Consider the following 21,809-nt stretch of genomic DNA (forward strand, 5'->3'; position numbering starts at 1 on the left):
GGCTTTCGCCCTCATTGCTCGATATGGCTCGCCCATACGAACATTGAGAGCCAGATTCGCCTTGCAAAGGAGATGAGACACTTTTCAGCACTTGTTGCCCTGGACATCGCCAAAGCATATGACAGTGTCATACATGCTGTGCTCCTCCAGAGGCTGCTAGACACCGCCACCCCCCCCCCCCCCCGTATCTGCTCACTTGGATTGTGAACTTTCTCTCGGGTCGCACCTTTTTCTGTTCAGACGGCCGATTTGTCTCCTCAGCGTACCCCCAGAGTAAAGGTGTCCCCCAGGGCTCGGTCCTGTCCGCCATACTGTTTAACATTCTCATGAGCTCTCTCCCTTGTGACCCAGAAGTCCTCACCGTAACGTATGCCGATGACATCGCGTTCTTCGCTTCGGCACCATCTTTGCCAGAGCTGTATGCGAAGCTGCAAGCCTATATGAACACCTTGTCCACGTGGCTAGACTCTGTCCATCTGTCGCTCAATGTGGCTAAGTCTGCTGTTCTCGTCTTCCCGCTGGATGCGGCCATCTCTATTGATCTAAGGGTGGTGATCCAGTCTGTCCGTCAGGCGAGCCAGCTTAAATACCTGGGTGTGTGGTATGATGAGGCTCTGTGCTGGTCCCAACACATCGACTACCTGAGCGCTAAGGCGTCGAAAGCTCTCTGCATACTTCATCGTTGCTGCAGTCCTCGCATTGGTATGCGCAGGGCTGCCCTCCTGTATATATATATAAACTGTACATCCGTCCTATATTAGAGTTCGGCTGTGTTCTGTTTTCTTCTCTGCCTGACTGGCGCTTGAGTAAACTATACATCTTAGAGAGGCGGGCCTTACGGCTCTGTTTAGGTCTCCCTAAATACACGGCAAACGACGCACTCCTCTCTGAAGCCTGTCTACCTTCACTGAAAGAACGCTTTCGGTCTCATACTATCTGTTGCTACATCTCGCAAAGACAACACCTGATTGCGTTGGAGAATAACGAGTCGATGAGAGACACTCGGCTTTGGCTAACACGTCGTTGGCACCGTAGGAATACACCACAGCTGCTTTTCGCCGAACAGCTCCTCGCGCCACTCAGGATCCCTTTGGCCGATGTATGTGTACTTGGCCCTCACCGGGATGCCGCCTTCATTCAAGTCTCCGAGATATTTCATGCGGATGCCAAGCGGCTTCCACTGACCACTCTACAGAGGACATTAACGGACCACCTAAATCGCTACGCGCAGTACTTGATTGTTGCAACGGACGCGTCGGTTTCTGCGGAGCGCGCTGGAGCTGGCTTGTACTTCCCACAACTTGATTTCCAGTTTCCGGTTCGCCTCCCTGACTTTACCCCACCCTTTGACAACGAGTTCTTAGCTATGGCCCTTGCCCTTAGGAGGGTTCCTCCCGCCTTCGAACAAGTTATCCTGCTGTCGGACTCCCTATCTATCATTTCAGCCTTGGCGTCGCCCTCAGGCTTCCGGGCGTCCGCAGAGTCATTGGTATCCATCTTGGCTCGGCTTGCCCCACCTCATATTCGCAACGTCATAATCACGTGGATTCCTGGCCACTGCGGACTCACCCTTAACGAAACCGCTGACACCCTCGCTAAAATGTCCCTCTCCGGAGAGATTCTTCCTCTCCTCTCAGTACTTGCTCGCACTTCTGTTGCCAGGTACAGACGGCTCACAAGTCTGTCTCGAGCTGCCCCCCCCCCCCACGCCCGCCATATGAACACCTCGTCTTTTCGTGGAACCCTAACCTCTGCAGCTCAAGGCAGACAGAAGTCTTGGTGACGAGAGCTCGATGCCTGGCGCTGCCGCTAAATTTTTACCTCCACCGTGCTGGACGGTCTTTGTCCCCTGCTTGTTCCCACTGTGGCCAGGATGAAACAACTGAACACTTCTTGCTAACCTGCTCTCAGCTCGGCCAATTACGCCGCAGGTATATCTGGACCCCCTTACGCTTGTTAGGAGCCCCACTCTCATTGGCGTCAGTGTTGTCTCTCGGAGCATCACACACTGCGCTCTGTCATAGGGCTGTGGTAGCGGGTCTTGCATCCTACATCGTGCTCTCCAACCGCTTCTAGGCACTTCCTTCCTACTCTCATACACTTTCACGTACACACACATTCATACAGCCATCCTTTTGGCCCTGTATAGTCGCCATACGCATATTCCTACATACGTGCATATCCAGTTCCTGCATTAGTCATCACATGTCATATATGTCATAAGTTACTTGGATCCGACTTGGCCTTAGTCCCCATCATTACTGCACAGACATAAACAAACATCTCACGCCCCTTTTGTCCTGGCCAATCTCCCTTAGTGGCTCACGGCCATTATCTCATTGGTAGAAGAAGAAGAAGAAGAAGGTGAAGAATAGAACGAGTGAGCAAATGTCCGGTCTCAGCATGGATTGGTGAGCAATTGCCCACTTTCTGTCAATAATACAGTGTATTGTGCCACAATGAAGCATTTTGAATTTTGAAAATCATGTTTTATATATCTTTTAGGTGTGCTGCAGATGAGAGGCTGTTTATCGTAGCGAAATCTTGTTTAAGAGAGCTGCTATCAGTGTGTCCTTCATGCCAGCGAGATGATGTTGAGGCTGATATCACTCTCAAGGGCACCTATGTAAGAGCAAAGATGACTTGCGGTTGCCAAAAAGAAAGGCTGTGGTACAGCCAGCCATGGGTGGGCAATAGGCCACTGGGGAATGTTTTGCTGTGCTGCGGGATACTTTTCTCTGGTACAAACATTGCCAAAGCCCTCCGAATGCTGAAAATTATGGGAGCCCCAGCACTCAGGAGGTCCCAGTTCTACAAAACGCAGCAATGTTATTTGTTTCCTGCAGTAAACAATGTGAGTATGTCTGATATTTAGGATAAGCTGACTGTGTGACTTATAAATGACATCAGTCAGTCCTCTCATGCAATATGTCTTACTACAAGTGCAAAGTCACAGAGTGCAAAATCATATGCAGTGCATACAGCATACATTAATATAAGCGCTGTTCATTTACAGGTATACGAGACGAAGCAGCAACAACTGCTGGAGGAGCTGCGCCTAGTGCCTTTAACACTTGCTGGTGATGGGAGGTGTGATTCTCCGGGTCACACGGATCTCTATGGCACGTATACATTACTGGAGACCACTGCCAGTCGCATTGTACACTTCGAGTTAGTCAAGGTAAAAACGTGTATCTTTGCGTGCTATGCCAAGTACATTTCAATGCAGAAACTTTATGGGGCCATCAGTGGTAGCAAATTCCTGGTAGAACTCTTTTTGAAATGCTGTTATATTTTTATTGATTCTTTCTGACTTTACAAAATTTAAACCTGCAAACACAGTCTGGCTATCACATTATGTCACATGCACCTATAAAGCAGACAGATTTTTCAGAAAAATCTTTGTCAGTCTGACGAAAGGAGGTTGGAAACCCAGCTCACACCTGCAACGTAGAAAGAGAACACAGGTATGGCGTATCGCGTCCGACTTTCGTTGGGATCGCACTTTCCCTCTTCCAATTTCAGGAACTGTTACTTTTTCTACTATCACTCTGTGGGCTGGACTTGGAACCTCCTTTCGTCGGACTGAGAGCGATTGCGCTCGAAAAGTCGTCCTGCGTTATGGTTCTGTGCTACGAAAAGCATGATGTTCGGCTATTTTTTCCGATGGGATAGCTCGCGAATAACTCTGTCAATTATCATGAACTTGAGTGAATTCGGTACACTCTTCATATTGGTGGGGTAAAAAAGTGACCTTTACTTGGCAAATTTCCGAGTTCAGTTCGCAAATATTTACACAATTAAACTTACGATACATATGACACTCACATCAGGGTTTGGCGAAAACCGAGTAAGAACAAATGCCGTTGACCGCATGATTCTAGGTGGCATATTTTTTTTATTATAATTCAATGACACGTTTTCTGGGACACCCTGTATGGATAAGAAGTAAACAAATTTCAGAAGTGATATTGAAGCTCCAGGGAGGGGCCATAACCCCTCCTTGCCCACCCTCTGGGTACAACCATGGAAAGCAACCTATATTGACACCAGACTACAAAGGTTCCTAACTCTGTAAGCCGTGAAAATTTCCTACCTGATTGCTTCAGACAAGTTGCTCCTATATTCATTTGACAAACTACGCACTATTGCATAGGTGATACCTGCAAGAAACAATGCATGTGTAGTAGAGAAATGCAAAAAAAGTGTGTGAGAGAAAGATTTGGAAATGTGCTATGTTCATCAATAGAATCAGTAGCTCCAATCTTATGGCATTGCGTGTTTGCGTAAAGCTGTCTATTGGTCATACTGGTATTCTATTGAAGCTTTCCCTATTTGTGGGAATTTCCACCATGTTCTCCTAGAAATGTTGATGCAAAGTAATGAAGATAAGGGCTTGTTCTATGCAGAGGCACGGTCTTTGCTACAGACACGTGGGATGGCCCTGAAAAGGGCCTTTTTTTCCTTAGACGAGGGGTAAGTGAAGATCTCGATCTAGATCAGCTTTTGTGGATCTTTGTGTCTGTCATCTCCTCCTGGCACATTGACGATGAAAGGAATGCCTCTGCCCACCAGGTTGACAACCTTCCAATGCTTCCTGGGGTGGATACCGAGAACAGCATCTTTCAGAAGTCCATCCAAGACCATGTTCTTCCTGCAGTGGTGTTGGGAACAATTTTTTATCCCTGTAACCATTCGGTACCAATTAAATGGTGACAGGCGCATGTGATGCATAGGATGAAGAGCCAAAATGCTGGAATGTTATGTAAGGACCGGGGAACATAACATTCTTGAATGCAAATAAAAAGTTGTGTAACAAAAACAGTACATTACCTTTCACGGGAAGTAGCCTGTGTACGTGGCAGATGGGAACAGGTTCCGAATATTGCGCACAACACAGCCTGGAATCTGACGCCTGTTCCTTGGGCCAAGGTACCCCCATATCCAATTGGTGAAACATGCGTATGCTGCATATCTGATGCACCTGTCAAAAGTAGTTGAAATGCAAATCAATCCTACGTTTTTTTTTTATATGTGTGTGAGGACAAATGTCGCGTGACGGTCTGTTAAACAATCCCTGCAACTCTTGTGCCTTTGTTCCATCCACATATCCCATATGCCTTCCCGTTCCCAATAATGGAAAATTGATACGACATACCTGTTGTCGTTCGGATCCAGTGGCCGTAGCTCACGGCTGTGTCGCCGATACGGAGCGCCGTTGACTATCAAAAGTTCCCGGCGTGTACAGAAGTCGGGGAACAACACATGTTGCGTGATGCAGCGAACGCCGGCGCCGTTAACAGGCACCACGCGATCAACAGCCATACAACACACATATTCGTCAACCTCCTGCGGCGAGCAGTGGCTACACATGCACCTGTAATGATTGTGCAAGTTAGAAGTGGTCACGAAACGACTCAATGTGCGCATTTACTGTATAACAGTCTTACGTACCTAAAGTCAATCAGTTGAATATCGTCTACAACTTCCACTTGTTGACCACGTTGTTGTGGCAAAGGGTCAGCCTCGTAAGGATCGTCGATATCCTTTAGCCGATCGACGTCAATGAAATCATTCTCGTCACCGCTGAGCGACAGGGATTCGTCGCTATTGCTAAATTCGCTGTCAGACATGACTACGTCGTGCGTCAACTACCTACGACCCCAGCTACTTACAACTGCCATGGCAACCGCGCCGAATGCACACAGCTGCTTTCTTTTCTGCTCAGCCAATGGGCGCACTACCAGAGCCACCCGCGGGTCGACGTCATACGTGACGTTACATGAGAGGGAAGCGCAGGTTCCGTCGTCTGCTATTACGATGTGTTTCGACAAATTCCTCGAAAACGGCTGCGTTATTCCGAATGAAACTTTCACGGTTGTATTTGTAGAGCACTCGTGAATACAGTTTTGGGTAAGTTTCAGAATCGTCCCGGCTGTACGAGACCGTCCCTTTTAAGGTACAAGCCTTAGCAAGGTCGTTATCGATAAGACCATGAGGCGTTTTAATTGCAGGAATGCCCAAGGGCACCTTGTTCATAGATTTTATGTACTTCCACAATAGCTTTGAATTGCCCCCAAATTCGACTTAAGTCTTTCAAAATATATCCGCTTCTCTTTGCGAATCGCGTTACGAATACATTTAGATAACGTTTTTATCTTCTCATAGTTCAAAGCACTGCCATCCTTTTTGAACGCGGATGTTCATTCTGTGATAAAGTTGCCTCTTGATGTAACGAGTTTTCTTTCCTTTTCTTTTTTCTGACAGCGTTGGAATCTGTGTGAGTTCATCTTTAGATTTGGTTTGGCTAACCTAACCTAACCCAACCCAACCTAGCCTGAACTGCCACGAGAAATCGCGAACGCGCTATGGGCCTGTAGCTCTCGGCCAGGCGGCGTTGCGATCAGCGGACGACAGCGCCGCATGTGGAAGCAAATCGAAACAATGGTCCGCACAAGAGTGTTTCGGTTTCGCGGGTTTCGCTCTGGCGCAAGCAAGCAATGTATCGCATCCTGCGTGGGTTTGAAAAGCTGGAGGTCATTGACGATTGGGCAAGTTACTAGTCAATGTTTTCGGCGTCGACGAAGCATCGGACGGTAACGAAATCGTCGTTAATGCATTTCGGAAGAAGTGAAGGACAGCGTGGTTTATAGCGTCCGGTTCGAGGTGAGTCGGCGTGATCGTACGTAATATTTGTTAACTGTACATCAAAATGATATACCTGATCAGAAAAACATTGAATGCACATTTTACCCGCACTGAAAGCTTATTTAACTCAATTTCGGTACCTCTCCATCACAGGTGTCCAAGTGCTCGTGACAGTTTATGTTGCGTCGTGTACCTGTAAAGCGGGAATTGCGGGAAAATGTAAGCACGCGGCAGCAGTCTGCTGCTACCTGAACAAGGAAGAAGACGCCACATCTACGGGCAACAACAAAAGAGGGGCAAGCCAAGCTCAAAGCCGCAGGCGTGACATGACAAAGGGTATCGCCGACTTATTTCCGAGTACGTATGTATAATGTGGACAATGTGCTTTCCTTTAGGCAGGAGCTCTGGTGCAGACCTTTCATATTGTATTTTTAGAGCTGATGAGGCTACAGTCATCTCTGCTGCATCGTTGATCATTTGCCAATGATCTTTCTCTACTGAATGCTGCTGCTGTACCCTGCTGCATCGTTGATCGTTGGCTACCCTGTTATTCTTCAGCATTTTATATGTTTCATCAACCAGTATCGTACCGTGTACCTAGTACGTTGCCTCAAAACAATGCTTTATTGCTCTTGGTAATAAACAGCTTGCATCTGATATATTTCTCCTTGTTTGTGTAATGTAGGTATATCAACCCAATGTCTCCCGCTGCAAAAAGAAAACCGCCTGGTGATATCATTCACGCGTACCCAGACATAGTTTGTCCACTCGCTGAGGTCCTTGAGTCTGAACAGAGGGGAGCCTTACAGTGGGACTGTAATGAGGTTCTGAACGGCATTTTCGACAATGTAGTAACGGGAGAGCAAACGGAGAATCTATTTGATCTTCTAAAGGTCATGAGAGGGACACGCACGGTGTTCCATTATAGCATTCCAACAAAAATGCCAGGGGTAGCTTCATAGCGGGTCTCTTGAAGAACGTAAGTAAGTAAGGTCATTGCTTTTATTTAAGTAAACATCACACTGCACGAAGACCCTCGAACATAGCAGTAAGAAGGAGAACCGGCGGGAGTCGATGCCCACAGTAAGCCTTTAATATTTCCCTCTAATCTGCATATAAAGTACTAACTGTTTGGCAAAATTTGTGATATAATAATAATAATAATCCAATAATATAACAATAATAATATATCCAAGTAAATTTCTACCGCAAGTTGTTTGGGTATAACTCTACATTATCTCCAGGTGGAATGCAGAGCGGAAACTTCGCGGCGTTTTTACGGTAGACGCAATTAACGCTTTCCGCCTTTCTGTCTCCCAAGGGTTTCCGAGGAAGCGACAAAACCTTATTTTTTGACGTTTTGGAATCTGTTATGGTAGCCAACGACACAACAATACTGTGTGCCCGACTTGTGTTGTGGCTTGCCGTGCGTTGGCAATCTGAAAGGCGGCATATTTAACCACGATACATGCTTGGCTGCCTGGCTGTGCGGACCAGTCACTGCTCCCGCTCCCGCTTGGGTCCCGATTGGCACTCGCGTCGCCGGGCCAACTTGAGCGCAACAGGCCTATAGGGCTGTTGCGCTAAAGTTTGAGGAGGGCGACTGGAGCGCCACTTTGACCCCTTCCGTCGGAATGCTACGACACGCGGCCGCTCTCGCCCCGTATGCATAACTGATAGCAACGGGTAGGACGCGTCAAAGAGTGCGCCGTTCTTTTTTTATTTTTTCCGAAATCGAACTCTATTAGAATGGAATCGAACTCTACTAAAAATCGCAAACTGCTGTTGTGTCGTACGCATAACAGCAAGAAGATGGCTACGGCAAAAACTTGCCCGCCCAAGAAAAGTCCCCGAAAAAGATGTCCCCGAAAGAAATGTCCCCGACTGGCAGCGCTATTCCGGCTGCCGGCGATATGCAGACGGCTGTATTATCTACTCCAGAACTAGCTAATTCTTAAAATATGAAGCCCTGAAATAATTATTCCTGACTGCTGCCGCCGTTTACCGTTTTCAGTCATAGACTTACATTGCGGCTATGTAATATACAGGTATAATTATTGCAGTAGACAAATATCGGCACCTGTTCTAATGAAATAGAACACAAAAACTTTGACCATATATACTTTTCGTTTTCTTGTATTTGCTTTGCAGTTTTCCGCTTTTTATATTAAAAGTCGACTGTGCAGCCGATGCTTCGGATAATTGTCGCTGTGTGACAGTAAGATCTCGAGTCTAGTGACGACGAAAACAGACACACACAGGCAGAGTTTGGAGACATCTGTATGTGTCTGTTTTCGTCGTCCCCAGTCTTCGGGTCTTACTGTCATTAATTACACTCACCAGCTGACTTGTTTTTATCAATTCTTTCACTGGGTCGTCGTCACCAGAAACTCCATATATACATATACAAAGAAAAATATAGCCGGAGCTCTTGCGGACTCTTACAAACATATGCATATACAATATATAGCCTCGTGTATATGTGCACAACCTTCGTTTCCGTACGCATTAAGTAAAAGTTAGACGTCTCTTTGAACGAGGCGGACATATGATAGCTGATTCCAAATCTAAATAGTCGAGAAGTTCACTCAGAGGTCCCAGGAAAGAGCAACTATTTGGGTGTTGAACCACAAAACAGTTTGTGTTTCTTTTAGATGTCCCGTTAATACTGTTCAACTATCTTCAATTATAACAGCGAGCGTTTTGTTAAGTCCCCATTGAATTCGATGAGCACCCTGCGAATTAATATTTGCCACGTTCTTGTTAAGCCTGATTTTTCTCAGAATGAAATTTATACTTTTACTGGTGCACCCCCAGAGAAGCACACTGAACACCTTAACAAACAGCGTCATTCGCGACATACACGCGTTCTGCATATGTACATCGTGCCGCGCATTGTACACATGTTTCAGCGACTTTTTTAGAAAGAATTTGTCGATCCTTTTGACTTTTGTTCTATCCGGAAAACAGATGATAAACGATAACGCCACACCAAGTTATCCAGCGTAGACTGAGTGTCGTCTGCTAGGGAGCGGCCGTGTGTTGAAAAGGTCGCCGCTAGCGGCGCTGACACACAAAGTTGCTGCGCCACCTGGCCCAGCGCAACAGGCCTATGGGCATTTGTGAGGGAGACTTCACACTGGCATGTTTGTCTTCTTTCTCCCAATCTTTACTCCGTGTTTGCCAATGCACTCCTCGAAGTTGCTATCATGTTTTGCTGGCGGTGCCAATACCATTGTTGTTTCATTGTTGCTGAGAACTGAAGCTCCAGTTCGCCATAATAACTGGACGGTCTATGGGACAGTCGCAATATTATTCCCAGGAACTCATGGTTTCACCCTGTTGACTTGAAAAATCCGCAGGAAAAAATTTAAATTTTGTTCACCGACAGCGGCGCGCCAATCAGCGAACCGGCAGCACGCCGATTCGCCGGAGACTCTTTTCGGCTGTAGTTGGAGTCACACGGGCTCCGCCTCTCGACGAACGTCATATGTCACGTGAGAAGGTCGCTTCTTCCCGCGCACTGGCCGCTGGGGATTCTTCTAGCTGCGGATGATGTGGAATGTGGACATGTGCTCGTAGTTTTATAAAGTAAATGTGTTTTACGCGTAGTACTGCATAGCCTTGCTGGATGGACATGAGATGAGTTTGTGTAAAACCGACAGAGGTTCGCTACACTGAGTGCATTCAGGTGGTTCTTCCTCTCGAGCGAAACGAGGAAGTGTCTCAAGTTTCACTGCTTCCTCGGGCGGGCCAGCCCTGGGTATCTGTCACTTAAAATAATTCATACGGCAAGGAAAGCTTTTGTTCGTTTGTTAAACCGGCCAAGCAGGGGCGCCGGAACAGGGGGAGCAAGGGGAGCGACGGCTCCCCCTCATTTACGAATGGGGGAGCACGGCTCCCTCAGTGTCAGCCCAGTGTCGTGATGTTCTACGGTCTAACGGAATGGCCCGTGTTCTTTCGGCGGCCATAAATTTAGAGAGGAATAAACAGAGAGCCTACCACTGTCACTGTGTGCGGAGACCGTTTGAGAAGAGCTACATACGAATGATGTCCGGTTCACTGGGTTCTGGAGTTGACCATGGCAAGGTTTCTGGTGCCAAGTGCAATAAATCAGTCAGAAAGTGTGTACCGGTAGGCGCGAGCATTACTAGACTCAATCCACGGGGTGTGGTGGGGGGACAGAGGCGCAAACGGGAATAGCGAAAGGCACGCAAGACACCAGCCATCTGGGGGAAATAAGGATGCCAAGAAACCGCCCGGTTGAAGACAGAGGGTTGTTATAATGGCGGTTTGCGAGGCGCAGCCACAGATTTCATTCGGTTGTGGCCAGGGTGCCCACTTCGAGTTGGCGTGTAAGACCTGTAGTACGACAAGTGCGATGGACTGAGACGAAACGTCGCACTGGTGTTGTGTTCATGTGTCGGCAGTGGCAACGTCGAGGGAGCGCCATCAAGGCCTCGCCTGCAGCAGCGTTACAGGATTATCAAACGCCATAGACATCGGAGAAAGCCACACCTCTGGTAAGAGATATGTATGCCCACGAAAGCGTGCAGCTACCAGACGGTTCCAAGCTCGGGTGCTCACAGCCGACAAGCCTCCTGTTGTTAAAGACGCTCGTTACATGCCTCGTTTTCGTGCTGCAGAATGTGCAGCCTCAGACCTTAAGTCACCTCGAGAAGTGGGCCCCAAAAAGTTAATTATGCGATCAAAGCCCCGGTCCGACTCGTGTGACAGGATTGGAGCACAGGCTGATAAGGGAAGCCGTAGCTTGCCGCAGCAACGTTCAACCGCTGCCACACCCGGCTCAACTTACGCTGATCTGGTACGGCTCCCAAGGAAGACGCCTGAACCTCAGGTTCAACCCCAGACACCACGTTGCATAAGGCAATTGCAGCCCCAGCCCGCGCAAGATACTGCCACTGGCACTAGCACCATTCTGCGGTTAGTTCTAGCCGCTTTGAAAGCAATTGTGGCATGCTGCCCTGAGGCTGCGAACCTACCAGAAGTGCAGGCCCTGATGGTAATGGACATATGCTTTTCCGGCCATGGAGCAAATATATAAGCGTGCCGCCCTAATTCAGTGGAATGCACGCGGTTTGCGAAACAAGCTCCCTGACGTCAAACTTTTTTTGTTAAAACATCGTGTTCCTCTTTTGGCCGTCAGCGAAGCTTACGTCAAGAAGGACTTTAGCATAAGCGGGTATGCCATGGTTACTCAGGGCGACGCGGACATTTATAGGAGTGTCTTGTTTGTCCGCCTGGACCTCGTGTCTGCAGTTGTGCCAATGTCACAGTGTCTGCATTTTGACTGCGTAAAGTGTAACGTTCGTCTCGGCAAGATCACTCTTACCGTTGTTAGTCTATACATACCACCATCGGTACCGGTTTCGAAGACTGACCTGATGACCGTCTTCGACGACTTAGATCCGCCTTTTCTGGTGGTTGGCGACATAAACGCTCATCACCCTGTATGGGGCAGCCCCAAGACCGATCGCAAAGGAAAGATCGGCTGGAAATCATTGAGAGATTTGACCTTCATCTACTTAACGACGGCTCCCCAACATTCATCGGCAGATCGTTCTCTACTGACGTCCTGGATGTCTCTCTTTGCTCTAAAGACATTTGTAGGGACTTACACTGGTACACCGATCTAGATTCTAGGGGGAGCGATCACATCCCCATTTACATAACATATAACCGTTACCCCCCGGCATCTGGCTGCAGAATGGTGAAGATAACAGACTGGCATGCTTTCCGGACTGCCTGGGCGGAACACGCTGAATCCCTGCGTTCGGTAAACGATGTCGGAAAGCTGATTGTTCGCTCTTTGGCGCTCTCTACCAAGTCAGTCCGCTTGATCCCTGGTCACTTAGGCACTAACCCCCGGGTGAAACAGCTCCGAGCTCTCCGGCGACGTGCAGAGCGCAAAGCTAGGCGGACTGGCGACATTCATGACATCCAGGAAGCACGACGCGCCAGCAAACAGGTACAGAAGGCACTCCGGGACATTGACCGTCAGCGTTGGCGCCAATTTTGCATGACACTGTCCCCATTTGCAAGCCCTGCCCGGATCTGGAGAATTGCACGTAGCCTGAAGGAAACTCATCCAGTTAGAAATCCTTTAGGGTCCTTGGCCCTACCCACGTCCTCTTCGGAGAAGCTGGTTGCCTCAGAATTTTGTCGTCTCATTACGAGAGCTGCGGACGTGTGTCGTTGTGCTGAGTACCGGGCAGGCACAGCTTGCTTGAAGTCTACCCTTGAACAGGTGATTATGCCATCAATACCCCCTCTCGACATGGATTTCACCATGGACGAACTCCTCACGGCGATATCATCTTCGAGTAGAAAGTCATCTCCTGGCCCGGACGGTATCACCTACGCTGCTATTAGGAACCTGGATACTCTGTCCCTCAAGGCTGTGTTAGCCATGTACAACCATTCGTGGAGAAGCGGACAGGTCCCTTTGGAGTGGAAAGTAGGTCAGGTGGTGCAGCTCTTGAAACCAGGAAAGCACCCGTCTCAGCTGTCTTCATTTCGCCCAGTTACCCTCACCAGTTGTTTGGGCAAAGTCATGGAACGAATGGTCCTACGGAGGCTTGAGTGGTGGCTTGAGAGCCATGGATTCTTTCCCCAGGAGCAGAGCGGCTTTCGCCGTTACCGTAACTCAATTCACTCTGTAGTTGATCTCGTCACAGCTGTGCAAGTTGGTAAACAGCGCAGGAAGATTTCCGTCGCCGTTTTTCTTGATGTCAAAAGGGCGTATGACACGGTCAGTCACGTATCCATCTTGCATGATCTGTACCAAGCTGGTCTCTCGCATCGTACACTATGTTGGCTCCAGGACTTTCTCCAACAACGGTCCGTCTTCGTCCGCACATCACAAGGCGACACCGACTTGTTCCCGGTCCCTCAGGGTGTTCCACAAGGAAGCGTCCTGAGCCCGCTCTTATTTAATGTTGTAATGGCGGGCATTAAGAGTTGCATTCGAAGGAAGGTCAACTTGTCCCTTTACGCCGACGACATATGCATCTGGTCAACTGGTACATCTCGCCCTGCCATTCGACAACGCCTCCAGGCTACATTGGACGACATTCACACTTACCTGCTCCGAGCAGGGATGGAAATATCAGCGGAGAAAAGTGCGGCACTCTCCTTCTCCCGCAAATCCATGCAACGATGCCGTCTGCACATTGGGGACAGGCCACTTATAAATGTCCAGCACCACAAATTCCTCGGCGTAACTCTAACCACTAGCCTCTCTTGGAAACGTCACATCGATGGCATGGAGAAGAAAGTTCAGCGCTGGACCGCTGTCATCCGTCACTTCGCTGGAATGAGGTGGTGACGCGATGAGAAGGACCTCCTGATGCTGCATAACGCCTTGATTCGCGCCACAGTCGCCTACAGTCTGCCTGTGCTTCACGATCTCCCCAGCACCTTAGCACAGAGGATCCGCGCTATGCTGGCACGGAGCCTACGGGTGTGCCTCGGTGTCCCCCGCGGGGCCGAGACAAGGCTAGTGGTTGCGGAAGCCCGCGACATCCTTTTTGAAGTTCTCCGAAACACAGAAACTGTGCGCCAGTATCTCCGCCTGATTGCACACCATCGCCACCACCCGCTCATCCGGAAACTTCGGGCAAGGCGCAGCACGCCGATCCACGGATGTATAATGTCATTCAAATCCCGCGTTCCGAAATTCGTGATCAGCCCCGCCGCTGAAAGCACGGCCCCGTGGACACTTCCGTCGCCAAGCGTCACCGCCTCTGTCCCAGGGATCACGGACAACAAAAGGAGCTACCCCGACCTCGTACTACAGCAACTGACTATGGATTTCATCTGCACCGCATATGATGGGTTCTGCACGGTCTTCACGGATGGCTCCTCAACGAAAACTTCGTCATCCTCATCTTTTGTGGTACCCTCGATACCGCTCACCCGGGGTTGCCGGTTGTCCCATCGCACCTCTTCGACCTCAGCCGAGCTGTACGGAATCCTGCTGTTCTTACAATATGCGGCCACCTGCGATCCACGGCGATGGGTAGTCTGTACGGACTCCAAGTCAGCTCTTCGATGCCTGAAAACCTCAGGTCTCCGCGGCTCACTGGCCACACTTGTGATAAACATTCTACGCCTACTGAAGTCCATAACTGCCCACGGCCACACCGTCGCTTTTCAATGGATTCCGGGTCATTGCGGGATCTCTGGCAATCACGTTGCCGACGCTGCCGCAGCGGCCGCTCACCACCAGGGCAAGTGTGTCCCGATTGTACTCCCAAGGGGGGACAGACGGTCCCTTCTTCGTGACTGGGATGCCCGTCATCCGTCGAACAATGGCGTCGGGATGTCCCGGCCAGTACCACACTGGGAATTGTAGACCCAACATTCTCGTGTCGCTTACCGACATCTCTACCGCGCGCCATTAAGTCCCTCCTACATCGCTTACGGCTGAATGTTGCCTTTTCGCCGTACTACCGTTACCAGATAGGGTGTGCCAGTAGTCCCTTGTGCCCGGAGTGTGGTGTGCCAGCGACCGCGGACCATGTGATCATCGCATGTGCCACCTATAGGAGGGAGCGTCACTTGTTGGCAAATGACCTTGCGCGGATTGACAGCCGACCCCTTGACCTCAGACTCATTTTGGGACCATGGGACACACGAACGCAGATGTCCGTCTTACGACCCTTCATCAAATTCCTGCAAACTACCGGCCTGATCGACTCTCTCTAAAACCCTGTCAGCGTCGTCAGCATCATCCTCATCACCATCCTCTCATTTTCCCCCAGTAGCAATGGGGTAGCATTCTGCTCAATGAGCGGAAGTCATCCCCATATCATCGTCATCATGTATTTCTCTCTCTCTATGTATCGCAGCTTGCGTGTTGTCTTCATATTACGTATGTATATGTTCACCTGTCATAGTAAAATATTCTATCTGTTAACCTGGTTGCTGGCTCCTCACTTTCCACCGTACCGGTGTCCAAAGTTACCCGCTGTTGTAATTTATCCGGCTTTTCTTATTGAGCCGCCTTGGAGTGATAACGACAGCGTGACACCCAGTCAAAGGGACACATTCTTGCTGAGCTCCAGACCGCCCCAGAAAAGTCTGGTTTATTCGCAGAAGGCTTGCGGATCAGACGATATTCGCTTCCAGTCCCCATACAAGTACATACCGCGACGATTCCCGGGGACAAGTGCCCGAAGTTCCTTACACATTACTTGCCATGAGGTCTAGGCACTGCGCAGAAGTAAAAAAAGCCGGACGCACTGAACTCATACCAACTAGCCCACCACCAAGCGCTATTTAATTACAACACTTCTGCAATGTTATTTTAGATCTACTGTACAAATATGCACATGTCGTTTGCTGGGAGCACGGTTACAGTTTATGTAGCAACCCTGTACAACGCCAGCATGAGCCCTCGAGGAAAATAAGTCATGATGATGACGATGATGTTTACGGTAGCACCTTTTTTCGCTCCCCCAGTGGAAAAATAGTTCCGACGCCACTGAAACCAAGCATATCATTTCACATTGCAAGAAGAAGAGTACTAACTCGTTCACTAGCCCTTTCTTTGCGGGCAAAATGGGGGGATATATTTATTAGAACAAATAAAAGAGGAGGGAGGAAACGCAAGATCAGTGTTTGCCGAACGGCAACCCAAGTGCCTGCTGTTGAACTTCGGAAAATTTTGTAATCAACGACTACAAATCACAAGAGGACTGTTCTGAACTCCCTGAACTTTCGTCTTCTGTCATGGATACCTGCAACATAATACAATTTAGACTAAGTGCGACAGATGTGAGCAAGTAGTTGTGTCTGTGATGTGTGATTCAAATGTGTGCTCAAATCGCTGGAAAAATAACCTAGCAAAAGAATAGACTGAGAGCAATATACATGTGATCAATGCCGGATTTAGGGAGAGCAGACGGGGCAGTTGCCCCGGGGCCCCCACCACAAAAGGGCCCCCACCAGTAAAGGTCTTGTCCAAGGGAAATCTGTTTTGCATGCCAGAAACTCATCCCTGAAACGGCGACTTGGTAAAAACCTGTCCTCCGTCCACGCATATCGATCCCGAATGACACATTGGATAGAATAGAATATTTATTTCACTTGTCTACGAGATGTTCAAAATATGACAAAACCTATGACTGCTGAAAAATCTCGGACTAGTGTGCCACACGGCCGCCGTCCTTTAGATACAAAACGATGTCGTTTATAGACATAGAATACACGAATACATAGAATAATAATAGAATACATGAGGGAGCCCCACAGCACAGTGCCCCGGGGCCCCCACCACTGTAAATCCGGCACTGCATGTGATTAATGTATTCCATTTAATGAAAGCGTTTCTCTGTATCTCTTCTTGTTAATATCTATATCCCAATATTCCGAAGCACCTACAACAACAAAGTTATGATGTCATGCGATGTTTACCCCTGGTATCCACAGGACCCTACCCTTCTTCACAGAGGTTAATATGAAAGGAAACAAGTACAAAAGTTACACATAGCTATGATAATTTATACTATTTTGTGAAGTAAAATAAATGTGAAAATCGCCGTGCATCGAATACATAATGCTGAATTCAAGAAGCCGTAACGGGTAACACGCCTCGGGCAGCAGTACACAGGCAACAGCGTAAATAATATTTCGTGACGTGTTGAAAGTACTGACTGTTTCAACGGAACATTTAACGGGATGTTTATCCTGAGTCTGACGGGCTGCGTACACATAACTGGAGTCACTAAATGTACTACCTGTATTTAGTGACTCTACATATAACCGCTCTCAATACCTTTTGGAAGTTAGAACTCCCCCCAAAGTCGCATAATTTGCCCTACTTGCAAACAGTTCTACCGCCGGGCACATTTAGCAATCTGACTTCCCCGTCTTTTGTCTTCCCGCCCCATCCCTTGCACTCTCTTTCCCTGCTCACGTGACATATGACGCACGACATGAGGCGGAGCCTGTGTGACTCGAACCTCGAACTACAGCCGAAAAGAGTCTCCCAAAAATTGCTGGGCGGCGGCGCCGTGGCGCACAAGCACAACTCTACTCGAACTACAGCCGAAAAGAGTCTCCCCTCAGGATGATCTAATCCAGCCTTTATACATAGAGATCAGTGATCGGCGCACAACTCTACTTCAACGCCCCATGTCCACTCCCCCAAAAAAGCACACACATACACAAACATCTCGCACAATTGAATACACACGCGATACGCGACCAAGTGTCCGAGCAACGCCGAGGAACGAGTGTGTCCGAGCAACATAAACGGCTAAACGGCAAACGTTGTCATATTCACGAGGCGGCGCGGCGGCGCTCGAGTCAGTGCGATAAGTTTTCAAACAGCTACGGGCTACGGTACGGTGGCTGGTGGTGGTGTGGTACTTGGCCGAATCGGCTTCGGCGGTCATTGTCAAGCAGCCCTCTTCCAGGTGCGGCAGCCATATTTGTAGCGCAGAAAGTTGACGCTCGTAAGTGGCGTACCTTTAGCATAGTGTTGACAGCTTTCTACTGTCTGTTTGTGGGCTTGTTATTTGCAAACTTTGACGTACATTGCGAGGTATCGTAACATACTAACGCTTACAGATCTAGATCAACAGAAGGCTGCCGCAACAGAAGCAAGGTCCAATTAGGTATTAAGCCTATCAAGAATGGCTTGTGCAACGTTGAAGAGAACGCATGATTGGGATCCTTTGCACAGTCCCAATGGACGGGCACCTAAGCGAAGGCGGTGTATGCCACTGTGCGTTTCACCGTCAACTCCACCATCTCGGGCGCACCAGATCTGTCCGTCACCTTTCGTTGAAGTGCCACCGAAGCTCTCTTCAGGTAAGTTACCTTTTAAGTGTTCATAATCGCAGGAGACATTGCACATAATGTAGGAGACATTGTTTCGACTGTGCTTAAATAGTGATTGTTTCGGTGGAACACGGGTAGGCTTCGGTTGTGGCAATCGCACGATTTTGTACCAGCAGGAAGTATTTGCAGAATGCATTCACGTGCGGCATGCTTTCGGAGGCAGATAGCATTCATACAGCTTGATTTATTTCTAACTACCCATCATAGGGTAATTTTTAGCCTGATACTTCAAGCCTATAATTTTTAAGAAAAACCTGTGGCGTAAAAGCCCTATGTTATTAGCGTCGATCGGTTGCGTAATCACCAGCACAGATAGCAAAATTTGAATGCTGTAACAGTATTTGCTCAGTTGCAGATGGTATATTTGCTATTTGAATGGAGCCAGTCTGATATAAGCTGTGTGCGCATTGTCGTTGCCGCTACATCTGAACACTCGCGCATGCTGATGTGAATGAAAAACTCACTCACCGTGATGATATTTCAGAGGAAATTGCTGCCAACATTCGGGAAGAAATGAAACGGTTGCAGCGGCGCAAGCAACTGTGCTTTCCGACGCTTGATTCCTCTCCACAGAGTGCAGACTCCCTTCCCAGCTCACCCACAGGAGGACTTCTGTCTCCTGTGCGAAGGGACCAACCTCTGTTCACCTTTCGTCAAGTAGGACTCATCTGTGAACGAATGATGAAAGAGCGTGAATGCCAGATCAGGGAACAGTATGACCAAGTTCTCTCTACCAAGCTTGCAGGTGTGTATTGACAGTATACCCACAATTCTGGGGCATGCTAATGTCCCAACACATGTAAGGCAGGGAGGCATTGTATTGTGACATATTACACGGGTAAATATCACTTGACCATCATGATAGTCTGTAATGCGAAATTTGAGAGCAGCAGTTAAGGTTGAGTTATACACCACTGTTTTTATTTTCCACACGTAGTAGTTGCTTCATGTAGCAAAACTATCCCAGTTCTTGATGGTCATGAGTGTGTTTTATTGTACTTACTGTCGAAGTAGTTTTGTTTGGCGCGGAATTATTTTTCGCACATTCCTCCAAAATCGCGAATTTAGGTTCCCGCAGTAACTCGGGCCATATGAGGGCGAAAATCGTGCGGTGTTCGACTACCTTGACCCTTTCTACTCCATGCAACGTAGGCAGTTTAAGCAAGCCGCAGAAGATTGTTTTTTCCCATCAGGCAAGATGTAAAGAAATGTAAATTGATCACACTTTTGTTACTCCTACAAACGCATTGCACTGTACATATATGATCCTATACCACGAATCCGCGACATGCCTTTCCCCACATTCTCATCTTGTGTGATAGTACTACGGCTCAACTGAACTGTTCAGTGCCCTGAGTGATAATGAATGAAAACTGCTAAAATGAACTGGCTGACCTGCACACAGCCAGTACTATGGCCTCCTGCAGGGTCCCTAAAGGCCATTGTAGAGGGCCTTTCCTCCCATGTCTGTGAGGAGAAGGAAGGGATTGACCTAGAACGCAGGCCATAATTTCATGCGTATTAGCCGTGGCTTATACGCTCTGCGGCTTATCTGATGACTATTTTCTCCTGGTATTTTCCCCATACGCCGGTTTTAACGAAAGTGGTGACAGTGATTCACGTCTTCTGGAAGACCACTGACCCATCAGTCCACGAAAAATGCCCAACAAGGGCACAATCCAATCTTGGTAGAACTCTAGAACTGACCTCCTTTGTTGTACACTATGCTGATCCCGGAGTATGGACCACAGTGTTTATGTCCTTCTCTATGGTCTCCTTTGACGCACAAATCAGTCGTATCGTATTGACCGCGGCTTATCTGCCAGAAAATTTTCAAAACGTTCCTAAAAACTCGTCCTGCGGCTTATCTGCGGTGCGACTTATACACATGAAATTACGGTACGTGCCGAAATATGCCCGAGTATTGACAGCGGCACAATATGCAAGAGCAAAGCACTCCCGGAAACCTGTGTCACGAATTTAAGTTCTCACGAATCACTCCTCAAACCAGCTTTGTTCGAAAATGCGAAAATATTTTCCACGCGGAAAAAACGACTTCTACACTATATAGGCAGAGGTCGCAGGCTGAGCATGGCTCATAGTGTCTTTCTTCTTCACGTTCCTTCTCGCCTCCTTTGCTTTCCTCCTCATGGTCTCCTGTGCTTTCATCCTTCGGTTCACTCCTCGTTCAACTCTGCCGGTTACAATGCCGACACTTCTCAACCCAGGAAGGGGGGTCTAAGAGATGCGGTTTAAAAGTTGATTACAGTATCAACACGGTTTTAGTATTCTAAATGAAGGTAAATCGAACCCATGCTATTGCACATACGAATGGAACAGTGCTGCACTCCAGCAGTCGTGGTATTGATAATGATTTGTGTGATGTTATTGGAAGGCATCAACTGACCTGTGGCCAAAGAATAGCAAGCACAATTCCCGGGTCATAGTGAAGTTTACATGGCAAGGTTGTTGGCCACTTGACAGAAATGTGATGTGAACTTGCCAAAAAACCACTTCATCGAAAGGTAGAAACTGCACAACTATCTGCCTGTACAGAACAGCCCTGTTAATTTGAAATCTCTTACAGTCCAACCTCGTTATAGTGAAGTCACACGGGAACCACAAATGTGTTCATTGTATCCGAATTTCGCATTAACGGAACATGAATAAAAATAGCGGATATTGCCGCTAGATTTCAAAAGAAACAGCGTGCCACGCTATAATAAGATACAACCAGACTCAGAAACTCAGAGAAGCACTGCACATAGCATATTTATTTGAATTAATAAGTTACTGTTTGTTGTCTAGTCGCGATAGCATTGCCACCTTGTCGAGACAACTAAGTCCTTTCCAAACGCGTTGGCCTCTGACAATGCTGGGTTTTCAACAAGGCAATTCTGTAACGAATGTGCCATGTTCAGATCCTCGGAGCTCATAATCCGACGCTTCTGCACGCATTCACTCTCGTCGCTGTCGTTATCACTGAACGTCTCCTATATCTCCGTACTGTCCATTCTGTGCTGCGTGTTGACTCTGGTAATGTCATTGTTATCGAAAAGTTCAACGGCGGTCATAACTGCATCATCAGCTGCTACAAAATCATCAAAACCCCCTACATTTACTTGCAAACATCTCCACACGTTCTTGTCCACACGATGCCTTGCATCTTCTGTCAGCATCTCTGACAACCCGGCCTCCCGCTTGATGGGTGTGAAACTGCCCTTCGCAAAGCAGCTTTATTTCCAATGACGGCACTCTCCGAACAGAAGAAAAAATACCTGCGCATGTTC

At 48.2% G+C, this 21,809-nt stretch overlaps 1 protein-coding gene and 2 long non-coding RNA genes across 7 annotated transcripts in view; all 3 read left to right on the forward strand.

Annotated features, from left to right (window-relative positions):
• The first annotated feature begins 2,459 nt into the window (after window positions 1-2,459).
• On the forward strand, window positions 2,460-4,770 carry LOC135387202 (uncharacterized). Of its 2 annotated transcripts, none has more exons than XR_010420932.1 (3): window positions 2,460-3,181; window positions 4,410-4,476; window positions 4,576-4,770. It is a non-coding gene; the product is annotated as an uncharacterized LOC135387202 (long non-coding RNA). The 2 variants fall into 2 exon arrangements; XR_010420933.1 differs by having other exon boundaries at window positions 2,460-2,854; window positions 3,017-3,181; window positions 4,410-4,770.
• Window positions 4,771-6,177: 1,407 nt separating this feature from the next.
• On the forward strand, window positions 6,178-7,218 carry LOC135387203 (uncharacterized). The gene is made up of 3 exons (XR_010420934.1): window positions 6,178-6,666; window positions 6,802-7,005; window positions 7,084-7,218. It is a non-coding gene; the product is annotated as an uncharacterized LOC135387203 (long non-coding RNA).
• Window positions 7,219-18,002: 10,784 nt separating this feature from the next.
• Window positions 18,003-21,809, forward strand: part of LOC135388529 (akirin-2-like) — a 28,401-nt gene continuing 24,594 nt past the window's right edge. For 3 of the 4 annotated variants that reach the window (XM_064618126.1, XM_064618129.1, XM_064618128.1), the window contains exons 1-3: window positions 18,022-18,131; window positions 18,247-18,489; window positions 19,004-19,264. In XM_064618126.1, the coding sequence (XP_064474196.1) occupies window positions 18,312-18,489; window positions 19,004-19,264 (439 nt within the window). In that variant the 5' untranslated portion in view covers window positions 18,022-18,131; window positions 18,247-18,311. Of the gene's footprint in view, window positions 18,132-18,246; window positions 18,490-19,003; window positions 19,265-21,809 lie in introns of all 4 variants that reach the window. The other variant, XM_064618127.1, reaches the window with a different exon arrangement.

This window comes from Ornithodoros turicata, chromosome 3 (assembly GCF_037126465.1).
Source record: "Ornithodoros turicata isolate Travis chromosome 3, ASM3712646v1, whole genome shotgun sequence".
Taxonomy (NCBI): Eukaryota; Metazoa; Arthropoda; class Arachnida; order Ixodida; family Argasidae; genus Ornithodoros; species Ornithodoros turicata.